The sequence below is a fragment of the Notechis scutatus genome, chromosome 14 (assembly GCF_049901735.1).
Source record: "Notechis scutatus isolate UNSWTSFEM ecotype Mainland chromosome 14, rNotScu1.2, whole genome shotgun sequence".
Taxonomy (NCBI): Eukaryota; Metazoa; Chordata; class Lepidosauria; order Squamata; family Elapidae; genus Notechis; species Notechis scutatus.
The window spans coordinates 4,638,976-4,658,487 of record NC_142022.1 but is presented as its reverse complement, the minus strand read 5'-3'; the positions used below and the strand labels follow the sequence as shown (position 1 = coordinate 4,658,487).

General features: G+C 45.5%; 1 protein-coding gene across 1 annotated transcript in view; it reads right to left on the bottom strand.

Annotated features, from left to right (window-relative positions):
* SF3B2 (splicing factor 3b subunit 2) overlaps positions 1-19,512 on the bottom strand; it is a 40,294-nt gene that overhangs the window by 18,333 nt on the left and 2,449 nt on the right. The window contains exons 2-12 of the mRNA XM_087943745.1: positions 18,882-18,928; positions 17,387-17,464; positions 14,711-14,953; positions 12,453-12,561; positions 9,895-9,980; positions 8,791-8,896; positions 7,919-8,007; positions 5,221-5,421; positions 4,625-4,759; positions 4,150-4,230; positions 3-230 (exon numbers count right to left, since the gene is read on the bottom strand). Coding sequence (XP_087799871.1) covers positions 3-230; positions 4,150-4,230; positions 4,625-4,759; positions 5,221-5,421; positions 7,919-8,007; positions 8,791-8,896; positions 9,895-9,980; positions 12,453-12,561; positions 14,711-14,953; positions 17,387-17,464; positions 18,882-18,928 — 1,403 coding nt within the window. The remainder of the gene's footprint in view (positions 1-2; positions 231-4,149; positions 4,231-4,624; positions 4,760-5,220; positions 5,422-7,918; positions 8,008-8,790; positions 8,897-9,894; positions 9,981-12,452; positions 12,562-14,710; positions 14,954-17,386; positions 17,465-18,881; positions 18,929-19,512) is intronic.

The window sequence follows — 19,512 nt, the reverse complement described above, 5'->3', positions numbered from 1 at the left end:
ACCTTTTCCTGCAGGGCTTCCCTCATCTCTTGGATCCCCGTGCGCTTAATGAATTCCGGCAGGTCAAACGGCGGCTTCTCAATGCCTCTCTTCCCCTGGAGATATTTGCGCTTGAAACACCAGTGGCGGGGCACAGGGACAGAGTTGCGGGTGGCCTTCAAGTGGACTAGCAGCTTGGGATCCTGTGCCGTCACATCATGCATCTCCACCACATCGGGGCGGGCCACCAGCTACAGGGAACCAAAAAGCCAAAAATAAATTAAACAAAGTCCTGGGTTTTTCAACTTTCTTTCTTTCTTTCTTTCTTTCTTTCTTTCTTTCTTTCTTTCTTTCTTTCTTTCTTTTCTTTCTTTCTTTCTTTCTTTCCTTTCTTTCCTTTCTTTCCTTCCTTCCTTCCTTCCTTCATTTCTTTGTTTCCTCTCTGTCTTTCTTTTTCCTTTGTCTTTCATTCTTTCTTAATCCTTTTTTCCCTTTCTGTCTGTCTGTCTCTCTTTCTTAATCCTTTATGCACCCTCTTTCTTTTCTCTCTCTCTCCCTCTCCCTCCCTCTCAAATACTTTATTTGGTCAAGTGTCATTAAACACAATGAACCAAGTGGCAGAAGTTCAACAGGGAAAGCTTTCCCCTCCACCCTGCTCTGAGATCAGTGGTGCAGCACTGGTGATGTCTGAATCTTTGCCAAAATTTCTCACCTGTTTAGTTTTATAGTTTTAACGTGATTTTAATCATGCCGATTTTGCCTGGACAGCCATAGGCCTGGAACGGTATAGGGCAGTGATGGCTAACCTATGACACGCGTGTCACTCGTGACACGCCGAGGCACTTTGACTGACACGCCTGTTGGTGTGGGGAAACCTGCACATTTAGAGGCTGCCTGTGCTCTGCTCCAATCCCTGCTCCCTGCTTGTTGCGTGGAGGCGTGGTGTTACTGCTGCCACAAGATCTTTGCAGCAGAGAACCAGTTTTAACCGCCATAAACTGAGGTTTGTCAGTTTCATTACCTCAGGAACGCTACAGGAGGAAAGGAGATCCATGAGGTTCACAGCCCTGTAAGGTGGCCTTCCGATCCCCACATCCTGCACCTGCAGCCCTGAGACCAGGGAGACGAGTTTCACAGCCCTGTGTGATCACCCCAGCCCAGTCCGTCATAAACCAAATTATTGATATGTCTTGAAGTGACACACGACCCGAGGAAGGCTACACTTTTTCCCGATTTTCGACACACCAAGCTGAAAAGGTTAGCCATCACTGGTATAGGGTCTTCCTCCTTTCCCTTTTACGTCAGTTTATAATTAACGTATTTTAATGGACCTCTGAGGTCCCTTCCAATCCTATGATGCTATGTTCTAAGTGACTCTGGGCAAGTAAAAATTAAACCTTTTCTTCCAATTTCCTGTCAGGCAGCTGCCCTCAATGGCCACCAAACAAGGCATTTACATTGGTGACGTCTTAACTGAGCACGCTTCAGCAGAAATAGGCTGAGATCCAGTGCTGAGTACATGTGTAGAAGCTTGCCCGGTCCCTGGCATTAGGTAAGCAAACAGACTCTGGAAGTTTTCTTTAAATCCCAACTTCCTTTCTTTTACTCTCTCTCTCTCTCTCTCTCTCTCTCTCTCTCTCTGTCTCTCTGTGTGTGTGTGTGTGTATTTTTCTATCTTTCTTTCTATCTATCATCTAATCTATCTGTCTTTCTGTCTATCTATCTATCAAATCTCTATTATATCTCTGTCTATCCTATCATCTCTCTCTCTCTCTCTCTCCATCCATCCATCCATCCATCTGATCTCTATTATATCTGTGTCTATTTTATCTATCTATCTAATCTCTATATCTCTGTGTCTATCTTATCTATCTTATCTATCTATCCATCCATCCATCCATCCATCCATCCATCCATCCATTCATCCACCCATCTAATTTCTATTATATCTCTGAGTCTATCCTATCTATCTATCTATCTACCGTGTTTCTCATATAATAAGGCCGGGTCTTATTTTTTTTGAGCCGAAAAAATGGCTAGGCTGTCTTTTCGGAGGTGACTTAATTTCCCCCCTTTGCATCTTTGGGCGGGCGGGCAGCGACGGCTTGGATGTTGACCTCGGCGTTGGTGGGGCACTTCGTATCGGGGTCAACGCAGGCAGCATCATATCCAGGTGTGCAACAAAAGTACTTCCTAACGGCAAGCCCCCCACCATTTCGCATGTTTTAATATAGGCCTTAATTTGGGGAGGGGCTTAATTTCATTTCATGCCTATAAAACATGCTGGGACTTCCTATTGGGGAGGCCATATTGTTGGAGAAACAGGGTATCTATCTATCTCTATCTATCTATCTATCAATCATCTACCGTGTTTCTCACATAATAAGGCCGGGCCTTATTTTTTTTGAGCCCGAAAACGGCTAGGCCGTCTTTTCGGGGGTAACTTAATTTCCCCCTTTCATCCTCATCTAGAGCGGCCCGTGGGCAGCCTCGCCACCAGCCGCTCCTAAGGGGCGATCATGGCGAAGCGCAGAGAGCTCCCTACTCCCACCAAACACCTTTGCTGCAGACCCAAGACCTTTGGCACCTGCCTCTGTTGCTTTCCCTTCTGCCCATTCCGCTGCCGTTTGGAGTGCCGTTGGAGCTGCTGCTGCCGTTTGGAGCTGCCTCTGCCGCTTGGAGCTGCCTCTGCCGTTGGAGCCGCCGCCGTCGTTTGAAGCTGCAGCTTCCGCGTTTGGAGCACTACCGCTGTTTGAAGCACCACCGCCACTCCAAACACGGAGCGGCAGCTCCAAACGTGACGGCGGCACTCCAAACGGCGCGGCGTCTCCAAACGGCAGAGGCAGCTCCAAACACGGAAGCGAGCCACCGCCGCCGTTTGAGCTGCCGCCGCTGTTTGGAGTGCCGCCGTCACGTTTGGAGCTGCCGCTTCCGCTTTGGAGCACTACCGCTGTTTGAAGCACCACCGCCACTCCAAACACGGCGGCAGCTCCAAAGCGAAGCGGCAGCTCCAAACGGCGGCGGTGGCTCCGCTTCGTGTTTGGAGCTGCCTCTGCCGTTTGGAGCCGCCGCCGCCGCTTGGAGTGCCGCCGTCACGTTTGGAGCTGCCGCTTCGTGTTTGGAGCTGCCGCCGTGTTTGGAGTGGCGGTGGTGCTCCAAACAGCGGTAGTGCTCCAAACGCGGAAGCGGCAGCTTCAAACGGCGGCGGCGGCTCCAAACGGCGGCAGCAGCTCCAAACGGCGGCGGCGGCGGCTCCAAATGGCAGAGGCAGCTCCAAATGGCGGCAGCAGCTCCAAACGGCGGCAGCAGCTCCAAACGGCGGCAGTAGCTCCAAGGGCACTCCAAATGGCGGTGGTAGCTCCAACGGCACTCCAAATGGCAAGTCCCCCCACCCTTCCCCTATTTTGCATGTTTTAAACTAGGCATAAATTTGGGGGGAGGGGCTTAATTTGATTTTATGCCTAGAAAACATGCTGGGTCTTCCTATTGGTGGAGGCCGTATTGTTGGAGAAACACGGTATCTATCTATCTACCTACCTACCTACCTACCTACCTACCTACAGATCTGTCTGTCTGTCCATCTACCTAATTACCTAATCTACCTTAATGAAGATAGGATACAAATAAATGAAAAATACAACCACCTCTTTCAAAGAAATAACACCAATCTATAGGGTAGCTTAAGTATTCATATCCACATACTAAAAAAAGTATTCATTAAACGTTCTTCTCTTAATTTCATCTATAACATAGTAAAATATCAAATGAAAATAGCTTAGCGTTTGTAAAAAAAAAAAAAAAACAACACTACAGTATTTCTCTAGTCTTCAATCATAGAACTTCTCCAGGCCCAGCCAGAGAAATCACAACCTCAGGAGACCAAAAAAAACACACCCCGAAACCCCAATTTACAGCCCAGTGAGAATAATATCTTTCATCCAAGAAAATGTTAAAAGAAAGCAGAAGGAAGGAGAAAGAAGTAGGAGGAAGAGGAGGAGGAGGAGGAGGAAGGAAAAAGAAGTAGGTGGAAGGAGAAAGGAGGGGGAGGAGGAAGAAGAGGAGGATGAGGGGAAGGAGAGCATTAAGTATATATTACCAAGTTACTTATAAAGTAAAGAAGGTAGCATAAAAATTTGGCAAATGAATAAATAAAAGAAATGGAAGCCATACCTGTTTCAGCTCAGCCACAGTAAAACGGTTCATCCGCCTCAGTTTCTTCTTGGACAACTTGGGAACTTCCGGCTTCTTTTCCTGAAATTCGTTTGGAGAGAGCAGCTGTCACTTCCTCCCAACAATTTTGATTATCCGCCATTATTACGGCAGTGCAGGTTTCTTATCTAACATAGCAACCTTTCCCCCGTTTTATCTTGCAGGGGGAAGGCTTATATAAGAAGTGCTGAGGCGAGTCTCTTTTTTTGGCCACCTGTCCCCAAGAATCTTAACAGTCTGGGGATGAACTGCCCCTGCAGCTGGAGGTTTCATTTCTGGTCTAGCAACCCGAAACCAAGAAACTACTTTTCTTTTCATCGCAGGATCACACAGAAGGCTAAAGAGGAGGAAAACAGGGTGTTTCCCACCAGCCTGCCACACACATCTCTCCCTCTCCCTCTCTCCCCCCCTCACACACACACACACACACACACACCTGCTCATCATCAGAGCTGTCGTCGCTGTCCTTCCGTTCTTCCTCAAATCCCTTCTTCTTTGGCAAAGCCGAAGCGGCCAACTTGTCTGTTTTCTCCGGTTCTTTCTCCTTGTCCTTCTTAACGTCGTCGGTCAGCTGTGAGGAAGGGAGGACAAGAGTTGGGGAGGGAATTCTCAGAAGGCGGAACAGGTTGCAGGAAATTCCTCCTTATTTCCAGGTTGAATCTCTCCTTGATCAGTTTCCATCCATTATTCCTTGTCTGGCCTTGGAAAATAGCTTGACCCCTTCCTCTTCTCTGGGGCAGCCCTTCAAATACTGGAAGGCTGCTCTCCTGTCTCCCCTGGTCCTTCTCTTCACTAGACTAGCCAGGCCCAGTTCCTGTAACCGTTCTTTGTAAGTTTTAGCCTCCAGTCCCCTCATCATCCTGGTTGCTCTTCTCTGCACTTTTTCTAGAGTCTCAACATCTCGAGTCTCAACATTTTCTAGAGTTTTTTCCCCCTGGAGTCTCAACAACAGTCAAAAAGATCTATCTCCACCCCTGACTGTGTCTCTCTTTGCATCTCTGCACTGCTCTGGAACACCAGATCTGATCATACCTTGAATGCCTCAAATATCCTTTTAAAGAAGATGAAATTGGGATCGTAGATTTCCGGCTCTTCGGTCACGTACTCAATTTCCACAGGGGCATCACTTCCCGATTCTTCCTCGTGTCCCTTGGCAGCCTGGGAAACCTGGTTACTTTTGGAAGGGGCGTTTTGCTTCTTTTTTTTCTTCCGGTTCCGTCGTTTGCGGTTTTTCTGTTCAGGGAACCGAGAAAGGGAGACCTCCGTTAGCAAAGGGTTAGCTTTCTATCCAAGGAGCTGCTGATCCAGTTCTACAGAGGAGTTACTGAGTCGATCATCTGCACCTCTGTAACTGTCTGGTTTGGCTCTGCAACCCAACAAGACAGACACAGACTTTGGAGAGTAATTGGGAGTGCAGAAAAAACAATGGCTACCAACGTGCCTTCCATCGAGGACCTGTATACTTCATGAGTCAAAAAGGAGGGCTGTGATGACCCAGGAAGCAGCACACATGTAATAAATCCCCAAACGTAAATAAATCTCCTTTAATGCCTCCAACTTGGCCTCACTGTTCAATGGTTCGCAGCTGGAGATTAAACTCTTTCCAAAATAATCTCCAAATGAAAGAAATACAGTCCAAACTCAAAGAACAGATAACGGAGAAATAAAAAAAAAACCAAACAAACTGCACTGAAGGAATTTCCACGACAGCACCAGGATAATTAATTACAAACGTCAAGAAGATAACAAGGCACAGTCCGTTGGAAGAACGCCAACCAAGATCAACCTCAGCCAGAAATAAAACACGCTTTGCTTCTAGCAACTCTGTGTTTTAAACACCCCTCCTTTATACTATTCACCCCAGCTGCAGCCAATGAGGGGGATCATGGCCACTTCCTCTCCCGTAAGCCAAGTTGTTCCCTTCTCCGTTCCTTCCTGCGTGCCCTAGGATGAAGAAGGGATAGGCCTGGGCCGGCCTCTGCCCTTCCCCAGCCTCCTCCACAACCTCCGAAGCCACACTTCCACTCCCTGTCAGCTGTTCCTCCTCTCCCTCGGAGTCAGCATGACAAGGGCTGTGAAAATACCTACAGACCCCTCATATCCTGGACATAAACTGTTTCAACTCCTGCGCTCAAAACAACGCTATAGAGCACTGTACAACAGAACAACTAGACACAAGGACAGTTTTTCCCTGAACGCCATCACTCTGCTAAACAAATAATTCCCTCAACCCTGTCCAACTATTTACTAAATCTGCATTGCTATTATTCTTCACCTCTAATATACACTACATAAGGACCGGGGCGGGGGTGGGCTAAGGGGAACCAAGGGGCTTATTTTGTATTGATCTGCGGGAAATTCACATTCCGTCTGATTCTCCTGTAATCAGCATCTCTTAGTAAAAGTGCCTTTCCCTTCCATCAAATGGAGTCGAGAGTTTCACTTTCCCGGGAGATCAGACTGCGGCAGGTCTGACACTACCAGGGTCAGCACTGAAGTGAGGATCTTTTTTCTTTTTCTTTTCTATTTTTTAATTTAAAAAAAAAATAATTTATTGAAATTCAAATTATTAAAAAGTTCACAAAAATTCAAAATAATAAAAAAAATTGACAAAGATTTCTCTAATAGACCTTTCAGCGTCTTTTTTTTTTTTTTGACAGTACAATAAATACAACACATACAATTAATACTTGCTAGTTATTCATAGTATTGGTAATACTAATTCACCATGCCTTAATAATATCGATAAATGTGATTCCTGTATATAGGTCATTGGTTCAGAAGAGAAAAATGTCCTATTAATACTAAGCACATATATGTATCTAAAAAGAAATCAGAGATAAATCTACATAACTATAGTCTATGCACTGTGCTCTCTATTCCATAGCCATAAGATATGTTATCTATTTTTCAGTATACAGTATAACTACATATATTATAAATTAAATATACCGTATTTGCCGGCGTATAAGACGACTTTTTTGCCCTGAAAAAGATGCCTCCAATTGGGGGGGTCGTCTTATATGCCGGGTATCTTATACGCCGGCAAATAGTAATTGGGAAGCACTGCGGCTGCCCGCGGCTGAGGCACTTTGCGCACCGTGGAAAGCGAATCCTGTGAAGCCGAAAGGAGCAGCCAGCCTTCTCCCAGCTCCCAAGGAAACGAGGCTCGCACCGCCCGGGCTCCGCTGAGGTATCCGGCTGGGGCTGTCAGGAGTTGTTACCGCTGGCGCGGCTCGCGCGCTCCAGTCCCGTTGCCTCGGGAAGGGAAAGGCAAAACCAGGAGCCGCTGCTGCCATTGCAAGCGCCGCGCGGCTCTTCCTTTTTGCCTTTCCCTTCCAGAGGCAATGCGGGACTGGGCCGCGCGAGCGCGCCAGCGGTAACAACTCCTGACAGCCCCAGCCGGATACCTCAGCGGAGCCCGGGTGGTGCGAGCCTCACCTCCTGGGAGCTGGGAGAAGGCTGGCTGCTCCTTTCGGCTTCACGGATTCGTTCCACGGTGCACAAAAGTGCCTCAAAAAAAAAAAAAAGTGCAAAAGTGGAAGGCGTGCGGAAGAGGGGCGAGTATATAACAAACTATATTTTGAGTGGAAATGTTGGGGGGTCGTCTTATACGCCGGCATATACGGTAAATATTTAAGGATCGTTTTTCATGCAAAAGGAAACGAGACGGTCTCTTGAGCTGCAGCCCTTCCCAAGTTCCTGCTGACCCAGCCCAATTCCCCCTCACCTCTTTCTTAGACAGGGCCGAAGCATCGTCTTCAGCATCGGAGGCAGAGATGCCAGCCAGCATCCTCAGCTCTGTCTCCATGTCATCGTCTGGAAGGAAGGAAGGCAAAATTAGGGCAGGGGCTAAGGGAATGGGCAGGGGGGAGGTGAAAAAATGGGAAGAAACACACCAGCCCCCCTCCCCCCAAAAAAGGAAGATAACAGGTAGCCCTCGACTTACAACAGTTCATTTAGTGACCGTCTGAAGTTACAACGGCACTGAGAAAAGTGGTTTATGACCGTTTTTCATTCTTAGGACCGTTGCAGCATCTTAATAGTCCCATGATCAAAATTCGGACGCTCAGCAACAGACTCGTATTTATGACGGGGTCATGAGATCCCCTTTTGTGACCTCCTGAGGAGCAAAGTCAGTGGGGAAGCCAGATTCGCTTAACAACCATGTTACGAACTTTTAACAACTGCAGTGATTCACTTTACAACGGTGGCAAAATAGGTTGGAACTCACTTGACAAACTCACTTGACAAATGACTCACTTAGCAACAGAAATGTTGGGCTCAGTTGTGGTTGTAATTGGAGGTGTACCTCTAATGATGCAGATAATTGCTTTAGTCTGGCAAGATTCTGTCTATGGGCGAACAACCATAGAGAAACTACTCAGAAGCAACTCCTGGTGCCGTTCTTTGGGTTGACATTAACTCGGCCAATCAAGATTCCCCATCTGTTTCCACTATTATCATGAGGATTAGAAACTTTAAAAACAAAAAAGATTCCAAGTCTCATCCCAGCAATGCAATTCCAAAATCTGTCTGCCTGTAGCACTGATGAGTGTCTCTGAACTAGATTTCCCAGGAATCCTATTTCTGGTCCTTTACCTATGGCGCCGGGTACAGATGTCAGCTCTTCCTGACGGATCTCCTTAAGCTGAAGGATCTTTTCCAAGGCTTGAGGAATTTTGGGGCCCACCCCTGAATCGTCGATCTGAAAGGGTCAAAATCAACACTCAAGATTGTCATCTGAGCAAAACCGTTCAGGCTTGGTTATGCTTTCGCTTTAGGAAACAGCGGGCAAAGAGAAAAGGCATTTGAGCTGATGGAGTGGATAAACCTTGTGACAAATCAGGCTAAGAACCCTCTGGAAAGAGGACACAAAGAATTTGGCCACGGAGGTAAGTCTGTTGATTCATGTGGCTGCTGTACAAGTGCAAACCAGACCTCCCCTTGAACCCGGAGACAAAATTCTTAGGCAATTTCCAAGTAATTGAATCTCATCCCGATTTAAGAGCTGAGGTACCTGGCTGTTTCCCCCCCCCCTCCCTTACCTACACATAGCTCAATTTCTCTTCCTACAAATTGAATAAATGGATGGATGGATGCGTGGATGGGTGGGTGGATGGATGAATGGATAGATGCATGGATGGATAGCTGGATGGATGGATGAATGGATGGGTGGGTGGATTCATGGATGGATGGATAGCTGGATGAATGCATGGCTGGATGGGTGGGTGGATGGATAGCTGGCTGGATAAGATGCATGAGTGGGTGAGTGGATGCATGGATGGATGAATGGGTGGGTGGGTGGGTGGGTGTATGGATGCATGGATGGATAGCTGGATAAATGCATGGATGGACAGCTGGCTGGGTGGATGGATGGAGGGAAGGACAGCTGGATGGATGCATGGATGGGTGGGTGGGTGGATGGATAGCTGGCTGGGTAGATGCATGAGTGGGTGAGTGGATGCATGGATGGAAGGATGGGTGGGTGGGTGGATGCATAGATGGATAGCTGGATAGATGCATGGGTGGGTGGGTGAGTTGATGCATAGTTAGATAAATGCATGGATGGATAGTTGGATGGGTGGGTGGATGGATGGATGGAGAGCTGGATGGATGGATGAATGAATGGATGGGTGGGTGGGTGGATGGAACAACAACCTAGGTTCCCCTCCGTTGGCCACCTCTGGCCATAAATGGACTTACCTCCCGACTGTCTTCTCCAGGAGGCGGTGGGGGGCCACGGGGTCTTGAACTCGCTATTCCCATGGGGGAGCTGGAAGATGGGTTTACTAGAATAGAGAAATCGAGACTCAAATTAGCTAAAGCAATACCACTTGGCCATTTCCTTGCTTAAAAGGCAAAGCAGGGAACGCCATCAGTGCTGGAAGGAAATGGGAGTTTGGTCTCGACTGTAAGCAACAGCCTGATCAAGGAGCCATGAAGGAAAATACCAACACTGACAGGGCAAGTCACTTGCATATAAATAGAGAAAACCACACTCGCTTCCACCACTGATGTTACCTAGTTGGGTCACAAAACGTCTGCAAGCTCAGACAGCACCAAGAACCCCACAGCCCTCCTCCTCCTTTCCACAAACCCCTTCCAGAACTGATGATGTTACTTAGTTGGGTCATGAAACGCCTGCAAGAAAACTATCAAGGACTCCAGAGTCAGCTTCCTCCTTTCCACAAACCCAACTCCCTTCCAGCACTGATGTTACCTAGTTGGGTCATGAAACGCCTGCAAGAAAACTATCAAGGACTCCAGAGTCAGCTTCCTCCTTTCCACAAACCCAACTCCCTTCCAGCACTGATGTTACCTAGTTGGGTCATGAAATGTCGGCAAGAAAACAACCCAGAGAGAACCAAGGACCCCGCATTTCCACATGTTCTTTTACACCCATATTATGGGAGTACTAGAAGTCTTAAAATATAAGGCTGAAACAGTCAAGCAAGGCCGAAACCAACCAAGCTGCTGAGCAGAATTTTAATTCTGGAGGTCAAACCCAGATTTTCCTGGCACATAAAGTTTTGGAAATGTGCAACTGTGCCCTAAGCCTTTATAAAATTCTTGTGCTTTATTTCAAAACCCAGGAGACAGGAAGAAAACAGTTTATTTCCTCCAAATGCTTTGCTCTGCAATGCTGGCAAATCCCTCGAAACAGCTGCTTTTATCTTAAGAAGCAGTAGTTATGCAATCGATTTTTTTGCTGATGGAAGCTGTGCTTTTTTTAAAAAAACAACTCCTGTTCAGCCACAAAGGAGTGGGGATTTTTTTCTCTCAAATACCCTTGCAAGTCCATGATTTTACCAAATCCACTTCTCATTTTAAATACTGAATGCAGCCCAAAATGCCAATGCAAATCCTAAGTTGCATTAACAGAGGGATACAAGCGAGATCAAGTGAGGTACTAATACCACTCTATAAAGCCTTAGTAAGGCCACACCTAGAGTACTGCATCCAGTTTTGTTCACATTATAAAAAAGATGTTGAGACTCTAGAAAAAGTACAGAGAAGAGCAACCAGGATGATGAGGGGATTGGAGACTAAGGCATATGAAGAACGGTTATAGGAACTGGGCTTGGCTAGTCTAGTGAAGAGAAGGACCAGGGGATGCAGGAGAGCAGTCTTCCAATATTTGAGGGGCTGCCACAGAGAGGAGGAAAGGGTCAATCTTTTTTCTAAAGCACCTGTAGGCCAGACAAGAAATAATGGATGGAAACTGAACAAGGAAAGATTTAACCTAGAAATAAGGAGAAACTTTCTGACAGTGAGAACAATCAACCCATGGAACAGAAGTTGCCCTCGGAAGTTGTGGGAGCTTCATCACTTGAGACTTTCAAGAAGAGATTGGGCTGCCATTTGTCAGAAATGGTGTAGGGTCTCCTGCTTGGGTGGGGGGGTTGGACTAGATGACCTACAAGGTCCCTTCCAACTCTGATGATCTGTTATCTGCTTTAAGACAGGGCTCTCCAAACGTGGCAATTTTAAGACGTGTGGACTTCAACTCCCAGAATTCCTCAAGTCAACTATGCTGGTTAATTGTTCCCCAGGAGATGGGGAGTTCCAGTTCTTCCTTAGGCACAAAAGCCGGCTGGGTGACTTTGGGTTAGACTCAGCACAACCAACCTGAGAGGACTGTTGTTGTAGGGAAAATAGGAGGAGAAAGGAGTTTTAGATATGTTTGCCTTGAGTTATTGATAAAAACAATAAAGGCAGGAAACAAACAAACAAAATGAAATTGTAGGAAGATATAATAAATCGGTTACAATATAGACGGAGTGAAAGCTGTTTACTTCTTTGATCTTCGGCCTTTAATTTCCTTGATTTAAATAGCACTTTCTTTTCTCTCCCCCCCCCCCCTTGTGCTTTGATTAACCTTGCTTAGCCCAAAAGGGGACAGGATGATGGGTGAACATTGAACAATGGGTGTTGAAGTCCCCCAAAATCTTGGCCACCCCAAATTGAAGGAAATGTGTAGTTGTTTAGGAACCCTTTTCATGCTTTCCGGAGGCGTGCGATGATCCTGCTAGTTGGGGACACTGGGGATTGTAGCCCTACACACTGGGGGAGGGGGGCTGGTTGCACTGAGTTTTTTGCTCTAGGAAAAACAGAAGGAGGATCGTGTGTGTGCTGTCTAAAGTTGTTTGTGACAATAATAAACATGGGTTTAAATAAATAAAAATATACACCAGAAACTGTTTTTTTTTTTTTTAAATGCAAAAAAACCCAACCTCCTGTCCTGGCCCAAAAGCACTTACTTCTGGGGTGGCTTTGAGGTCTTGATAGCAGATCTGGAACTGTCCGAGGTACTGAAGGGGCTAGCTTTGACATCTCTTGATGGCGCACCTGCTCCATTAGTACCACTGCCTGTGGTGGGGGAGGCAAGGGGGGGAGGGAGAAGAGAGTCAACACGGACCCAACCCTACAAACTTTACTATCAAACTTTTGGCCCTCCACCTGCGAATGATGGGAAAGCAAATGGAGGCTGTTTCACCACTGCGTAGCGCTCCTTTCTCTAAATAACATTACAGACAGCCCTCGACGTGCGACCGCAGTCGAGCCCGGAATTTGTGTTGTCGAGTGAGAAATTGGTGACAGGAGCTTTTGCCCCGTTTTACGGCTTTTCTTGCCATCTTTGTGAAGCGAAACACCGCAGTTGTCAGCTAAAAAGATACTCCTTTAGTCTTTTTAGCTGCCAGAAAAAGGGAGGGGGGGGAACAGTGCATTCCTTAAGTGCCTAGATAATCACCCTGGCAGCCCAAAGTTGTTGGAGTGCAAGAACATTACTGGAGAGCATGATTGATGACTCTTGGCTAGGGATGTGTCCCATTGGCGAATATACATCCAGGGAGTGGGGGGGAAGACCAGGGTCAAGGGGGAAATGATGTATTTTAGGTTCGGCTGCATCCAGCTAACACCAACATGGCCACTTCTAATAAATCAATTTTATTTTCTCTTGAGAGATGCGGCTAGAGACTTATGATTTGAATGAGGGTGGATTTGTTGGAGTCCTGACAGCAGTATTGGTTATTAACAACAGTGCATTGTTAATCTGGCTTCCCCGTGGACTTGGCTTGTCAGGTCTCAAAACATGATTATGTCATCCCGGGATGCTGTGTCCATCATGGTCGAGCATCTGAATGTAAATCAGGTGTCCATGGGGATGCTGCAATGGTGGTAAGTGTGAAAAACGGCTGTAAGTCCTTTTTTTTCCAGTCCCGTTGGAACTTCGAATGGTCACTGAAGGAACTGTTGTAAGTCAAGGACTACCTGTATGGATTTCCCACTTGGCATTCTCTGAGCTTGGTGGTTTTCTTTGCGGACATTTCGTTACCAAACTAGGTCTGCCAAAAAAAACAAAAAAAACCAACCAAGCTCAGAGAGCACCAAGGAGCAAAGGACTTCCTCCAGGACATCAACACTGAGACAAGCTGGGGATTATGGGATAGAATGTAGTAGGCTGGGCTCCCAGGTGGGAAGGGGTACATTCCAGATTGTAAGAGGAGTGTCAAAACCTGGGTGGGTGGCGGAGTCGAAAGAGGAATCGGCCTAGCATCCCTACGTAGCCACAAACGGACCACGTCCAACCTCTCTTGAATTCTGTTGACTCTTATCTAGAGCCCAAATAAGTTATCCATTAGTTGAGTACATTGAATTTTTTTGTGCTTGAGAGAATAGCAACAGCACTTAAGATTTATATATTGCTTCACAGTGATTTTACAGGCCTAAGTGGTTTATAGGGTCAGCCTCTTGCCCCCAACAATCTGGGTCCTCATTTTACTGGTCTCGGAAGGATGGAAGGCTGAGTCAACCTTGAGCCTGATGGGATTCGAACTGCCAAATTGCAGGCAGCTGGCAGCCAGCAGAAGTAGCCGGCAATACTGCACTCTAACCACTGTGCCAACGTGGCTCATTATCCTTCTCATCTTCCTTATCTTCTCATCTTTCCTACTCCTTTCTCCTATTGGTATCTATGATTTATCACTTGTTGTTGTATCCTATGTTTATTTTTTAATATTTTTATTAAACATATTTCATCATTTTATATCATTTTTACAGTCTTTGCCGCGTTCCAGCATCAATAATACTCATATATACATATCAATTACGTTCCTTTTTCTTCCTTTAACTATATACATTGCCATATACCGCTTACATTACCTTTACATTTAATCTTTACTTCTATCTTCTAACCATTTATACCATGTGTCCCGGACCAAATATTCCGTTTTCCCTCTATGTTGAATGATTGTAATTATGAACAGCTTCTCCCTATTAATTCACATACATGCAGAGGCAAGATGCTCTCTACAGGTGTGGAAACCATAGTAAACTCAGCTTGGAAAAATCATTGTGTGTCATTTTTGGGGTTTGGGGCCTGAGAGATTATAAGAGGCAGAGTGGAAGACAATGGAAAGATGCCAAATTAAGGAAGGCTGCTGGTGGGCTGCTACCCACACACACACGCCCCCTCCCCCACATACCTGTGCATCTCCAAAGCAAGGTGTGTTGTTACCTGCTTGCCTCTCTCCTCCTGTTGGATCAACATGGCGGCCTGTTGCTGAGCCAGCTTCAGTCGCTCTTCCTCGGGCAACGAGGAAGGATCCATCTGCATGCGAAGAGGTGGGCCCAGAGTGGGGGGCGGTGGAGGAGGCCCCACGCCCATGGGGAAGTTGAGGCCCATGCCAGGAGGAGGGGGAGGGGGAGGCTGCATCGGGGGCATGCCCATTGGAGGTGGGGGCAAAGGAATGCCTTGGACCTGAATCGAGAGAGAAAGGCGTTACTCACAAGAAGCATCTCCTTCGTGGTTGGAAAAAAATATTAAACACCATATAGATCGGAAACCTGAAATATTTTTTTATTAGGAATGGTACCTGAAGGTTACAATAAAGAAGAAAGCATATTTAATCATACATGTATTAACAGCAGCTAGAATTGTGTTTGCTTAGAACTGGAAAAGTGATAAGATACCGATAGGAGGGAAAAGGAATTGAGAAAATATTTGAATGTGCAGAAATGAATAGATTAAAACTGGAAATTAAAGGAAAAGAAGAATCTGAATATTACATGGTATGGGATTTATTTTACCAATGGTTAGAAAACAAAACAAATTAAAAATGGATTAGATGAATATATAAAGCAATAAGAGAAGATAGTTAAAAATAGATATATTGGATATTACTTATTTGAAAATGTGATTATATTGTTTTATTGATAAGGAAAGTATTAATCATAAACTGTAAGCACACAAAATATGTACCTAATCAACACACGGTTGAAATGGATTTATTGTACCTATTATTATTATTATTATTATTATTATTATTATTATTATTATTATTATTATTATTATTAGTAGTAGTAGTAGTAGTAGTAGTAGTAGTAGTAGTAATAATAGTCTCCTGGGTTTGCAGGCTTCAGAAGCCTATGTCAACCCTGAAGCTGGCCTGATTGAGCCCATTTTGAGACTTCAGCACTGACACACTGGAGAAGAGGGACAGAGAGGGGGGAATAGAGAGTTGGGGTGTTGTAGTCAAAACAAAATACTTTCTCTTGGAAACCAAGGACATTCTTGCAGGTGCTCGGAAGGAGGGGACTGGAGTCACCTAGCAACTGGAGAGTATCCTGATTGGACCATGTGACTGATTATTCTGAGAAAGTGAAAAGCTTTCACTTTTAATTAGATGAAAACTGTGGGAGTCTGTTTCCCACCAGCCTCTGCCAATATGACATATCCAATAAACTTCTTCTTTGAGGAATCTACCTGCCTCAGAGTTTCGTTTGCTATGGATATGTTACTTGGAACCCTGATACTCTGCTTGTATGCCCAAGTCAACCAATTATATTTGGGGGCTTGATTAGGGGGTGTCCAAACTTGGCAACTTTTAAAGACTTGTGGAACTTTGATTCCCATAATCCATGCTGGCTGTGGAATTCTGGGAATTGAACCTCCACAAGTCTTAAAAGTGGCCATTACAACCATTCATTAATTACCTTTCAAAGTCAGAATGGTACTAAAAAGAGGAATTTATAATTGATCTTTGCAGTTACAAAGACTGCAGCACCCACATAATTACATGATTGTGATTTGTTTAATGACTACATGATTCATTTATAACAACTGCGGTGATTTGTTTAATAACATGGCAAAAAGAAGGTTGTCATGCCCTTGTTGGACTCTGAGGGAGAGGAGGAACAGCCGACAGGGAGTGGAGGTGTGGCTCCAGAGGTTGTGGAGGAGGCTGGGGAAGGGCAGAGGCCGGCTGGGCAGTCAGAGGCCCATCCCCTCTGCATCCTAGGACACGCAGGGAGGAATGGAGAAGGAAGCCATTTGGCTTATGAGAGAGGAAGTGGCCATGATCCCCCTCATTGGTTGCAGCTGGGGAGACTAGTATATAAGAGAGACGATTACAACACAGCATTGCCAGAAGCAAAGTGTGTGTTATTTTGGTTGGCGTCCTTCCAACAGACTGTGCCTTGTAATCTGCTTGAAGTTGGTAATTACTTATCCTGGTCCGTTGTGGAATTTCCTTCATTGTAGTTTGTTTTGGGTTTTTGGGATTTTTGGGGATTTTTATTTCACCTCTATCGGCTCATTAAGTTCGGACTGTATTGCTTTCTTTTGAAGACTATTTTTGAGTACGTTTTATCTCCAACTGAGAATTATTGAACGGTGGGGCCAAGTTGGAGGCATTAAAAGACATTTTACGTTTTGGATTTTGTTACGTTTGTGTTACACTCCAGGTCATCACAAAGGTACTAAAATTCAGCACAACTCACTTAACCATGGCCTTGCTTAGCAACAGAAATTCTGGCCCCAAATACAGGTGTTGTGGAGTTACCACCACAATAGAGCCCAACATTACTGCTGCTAAGTTTTGTCCAATTTTACAACCTCTCTTGCCACAGTTGTTAATCACTGCAGTTAATAAATTAGTAATCCAGTTGTTAAGTGAATCAGTAGGTTTTCCTACTGATTTTGTTTGTCAGAAGGTTGCAAAAGGGGATCACATGACCTTGGGATTTAAGTATGAACCAGTTGCCAAGCCTCTGAATTTTGATCACATGACCACAGCGATGCCGCAAAGGTCGTAATTGTGAAAAATGGTCGTAAGTCACTTTTTTCAGTGCCGTTGTAGCTTTGAACGGTCACTAAATGGACCGTTGTAAGTTGAGGACGCTCTGTACTAACCGGTCCTGGCAAGGGAGGTGGGCCTGAGTTGTCTCCATCGTCTCCTCTCAGAACAGGCCTGGTAAGCAGAATCCCTGTCTGTTTAAAAAAAAAATGAAAGAAAAATAAATTGGGGGGAATAAATCAACTATTTGCCCTTTTCAACTTGAAATCTAAAATATTTCTCTCGGGCAGAAGTGATGGTTTAGAACAGTGCTTCTCAATCTTGAAAATGTGCGGACTTCAACTTCCAAATTCCCCAGCCAGCAACGCTGGAATTCTGGGGGTTGAAGTCCACATATCTTCAAGAAGTCAAGGTTGAGAAAGCCTGATCTAGGATTTAAGATGGCTTAGAGCAGTGGTCACCAACCAGTGGGCTGGGGACCACTGGTGGTCCGCGAGAAAATGTTGGTGGTCCGCAGAGAAATTTCACCCCCAAAGCAATTAATCCAGGCTGTGCGGGAACACAAGGCTGCGCTGCCCATATGGCTTGCGGGAACACAAGGCTTGCGTCGCTTGCATTGCAAACAACATGAGGTAGTGAAGGGAGGGGGGAAAAGGGCGGAGTGGGGAGACTTGCCCCACTCACCCCATGTGCCTGGCCTGGCCACCAGGCAGCTTCTTTCTTCTGCTTTTGGTTGCACGCAAGGAAAGCAGCAGAAGTCTTTCTTTCTCTCCCCCAAACTCCGCCAGAAATGAGTCTTTGGGACCCTGCAAGGCATCCTGCTCCAAGAGGCTACGCTGGCACAAGAAGTCTCACAAGGACTCATTTCTGGCAGTTTGGGGGAGAGAAAGAAAGACTTCTACTGTTTTCCTTGCATGAAGCCAAAAGTCTCTCTCTCTCTCTCCCCCCCAAGAATGGAGCTGGAGACCGTATCCTGCGATCCCAAATAAAGAATGATTGATCGGTAGGAAAACAGGATGGGGAATTTTCCTGCAGACTTTTTTTGGGATTTTCCCAGTGTCTCTGGTCTGCAGGATTTAAAAGTATGAGTTTGGTGGTCCCTGAGGTCCAAAAGGTTGGTGACCCCTGGCTTAATATTTCCCTGCAGGGAAATATTAGGGCTTAACCCCATAGATGCTAAGCCTTTTCCAATTTGGAGCAGCCCAGATGTTTCTCAAAGCACATCTGGAAGATACCATTTGGAAAGAAGGCTGCTGAGAGAAGGACGATACGTTTCAAATTTTCAGCATGTAAAAATCTAATTTCAAATGAAGGTTACAAACCTGCGTGGATTTGTTCTTAGTTGCTCAAAGAGGGTTTTTAACAACCATCTAACATAACATACACCTTTTCTAGATTCTCCTTTACCAAAATGTTATTTTCTTAGCACCCGAAATTCCCGTTTCTTTCTGAGTGGATTACACTAAAGTAATCCAGGTTTATAGAATCTAGTTGTGTATACTCAGATTCCCCGGTGTTTGGGCCTTCCTTTCTATGACCTGCCAGCCAGTTACAGTAAAAAATACAAAAACCTGTTGTTGCTTTTTTCTGATCCAAGAAATAAGGTTTCACCTGAAGAGTATATGTTTGCAGCCTTTCCAGCAGCTCTTCACGGCTACCTGGAAAAGGAACAAAAATAAAATAATTCAGAGATGATGCTGTGAAACAAGGGAGATTAATCTTCGCCAATCATTCGCCAATCATTCATTGATCTTCTCCAAACATTCTCCATACAGAAGGAAAAAAATTCTGAAGTTCTCCAGGAAGAAAATGTGTGGCAACAAAAACTAAAGAAATCACATCAGAGCTTAGCATGATAGGCTAATTGGGTCACTACGGTAGCCCGATATAATGACCCCCCCCCCCAAAGGGTACAGGTAGTCCTCAACTTACAACAGTTTGTTTAGTTTGAAGTTAAAACGGCACTGAAAAAAGTGATTTATGACTGTTTTTCACTTACGACCGTTGTAGCATCGCCATGGTCACATGATCAAAATTCAGACACTTGGCATCTGACTCAGATTTATGACAGCTGCAGCAAACTGAGGTCGTGTGATCCCCTTTTGCGACCTTCTGACAAGCAAAGTCAATGGGGAAGCCAAATTCACTTAACAACCATGTTACCATATTAACAATTGTGATGCAAGTCCAAAATGCTGGAAATGTAAGAAGGTTGACCGTACATTTTATCATATGTGGTGGT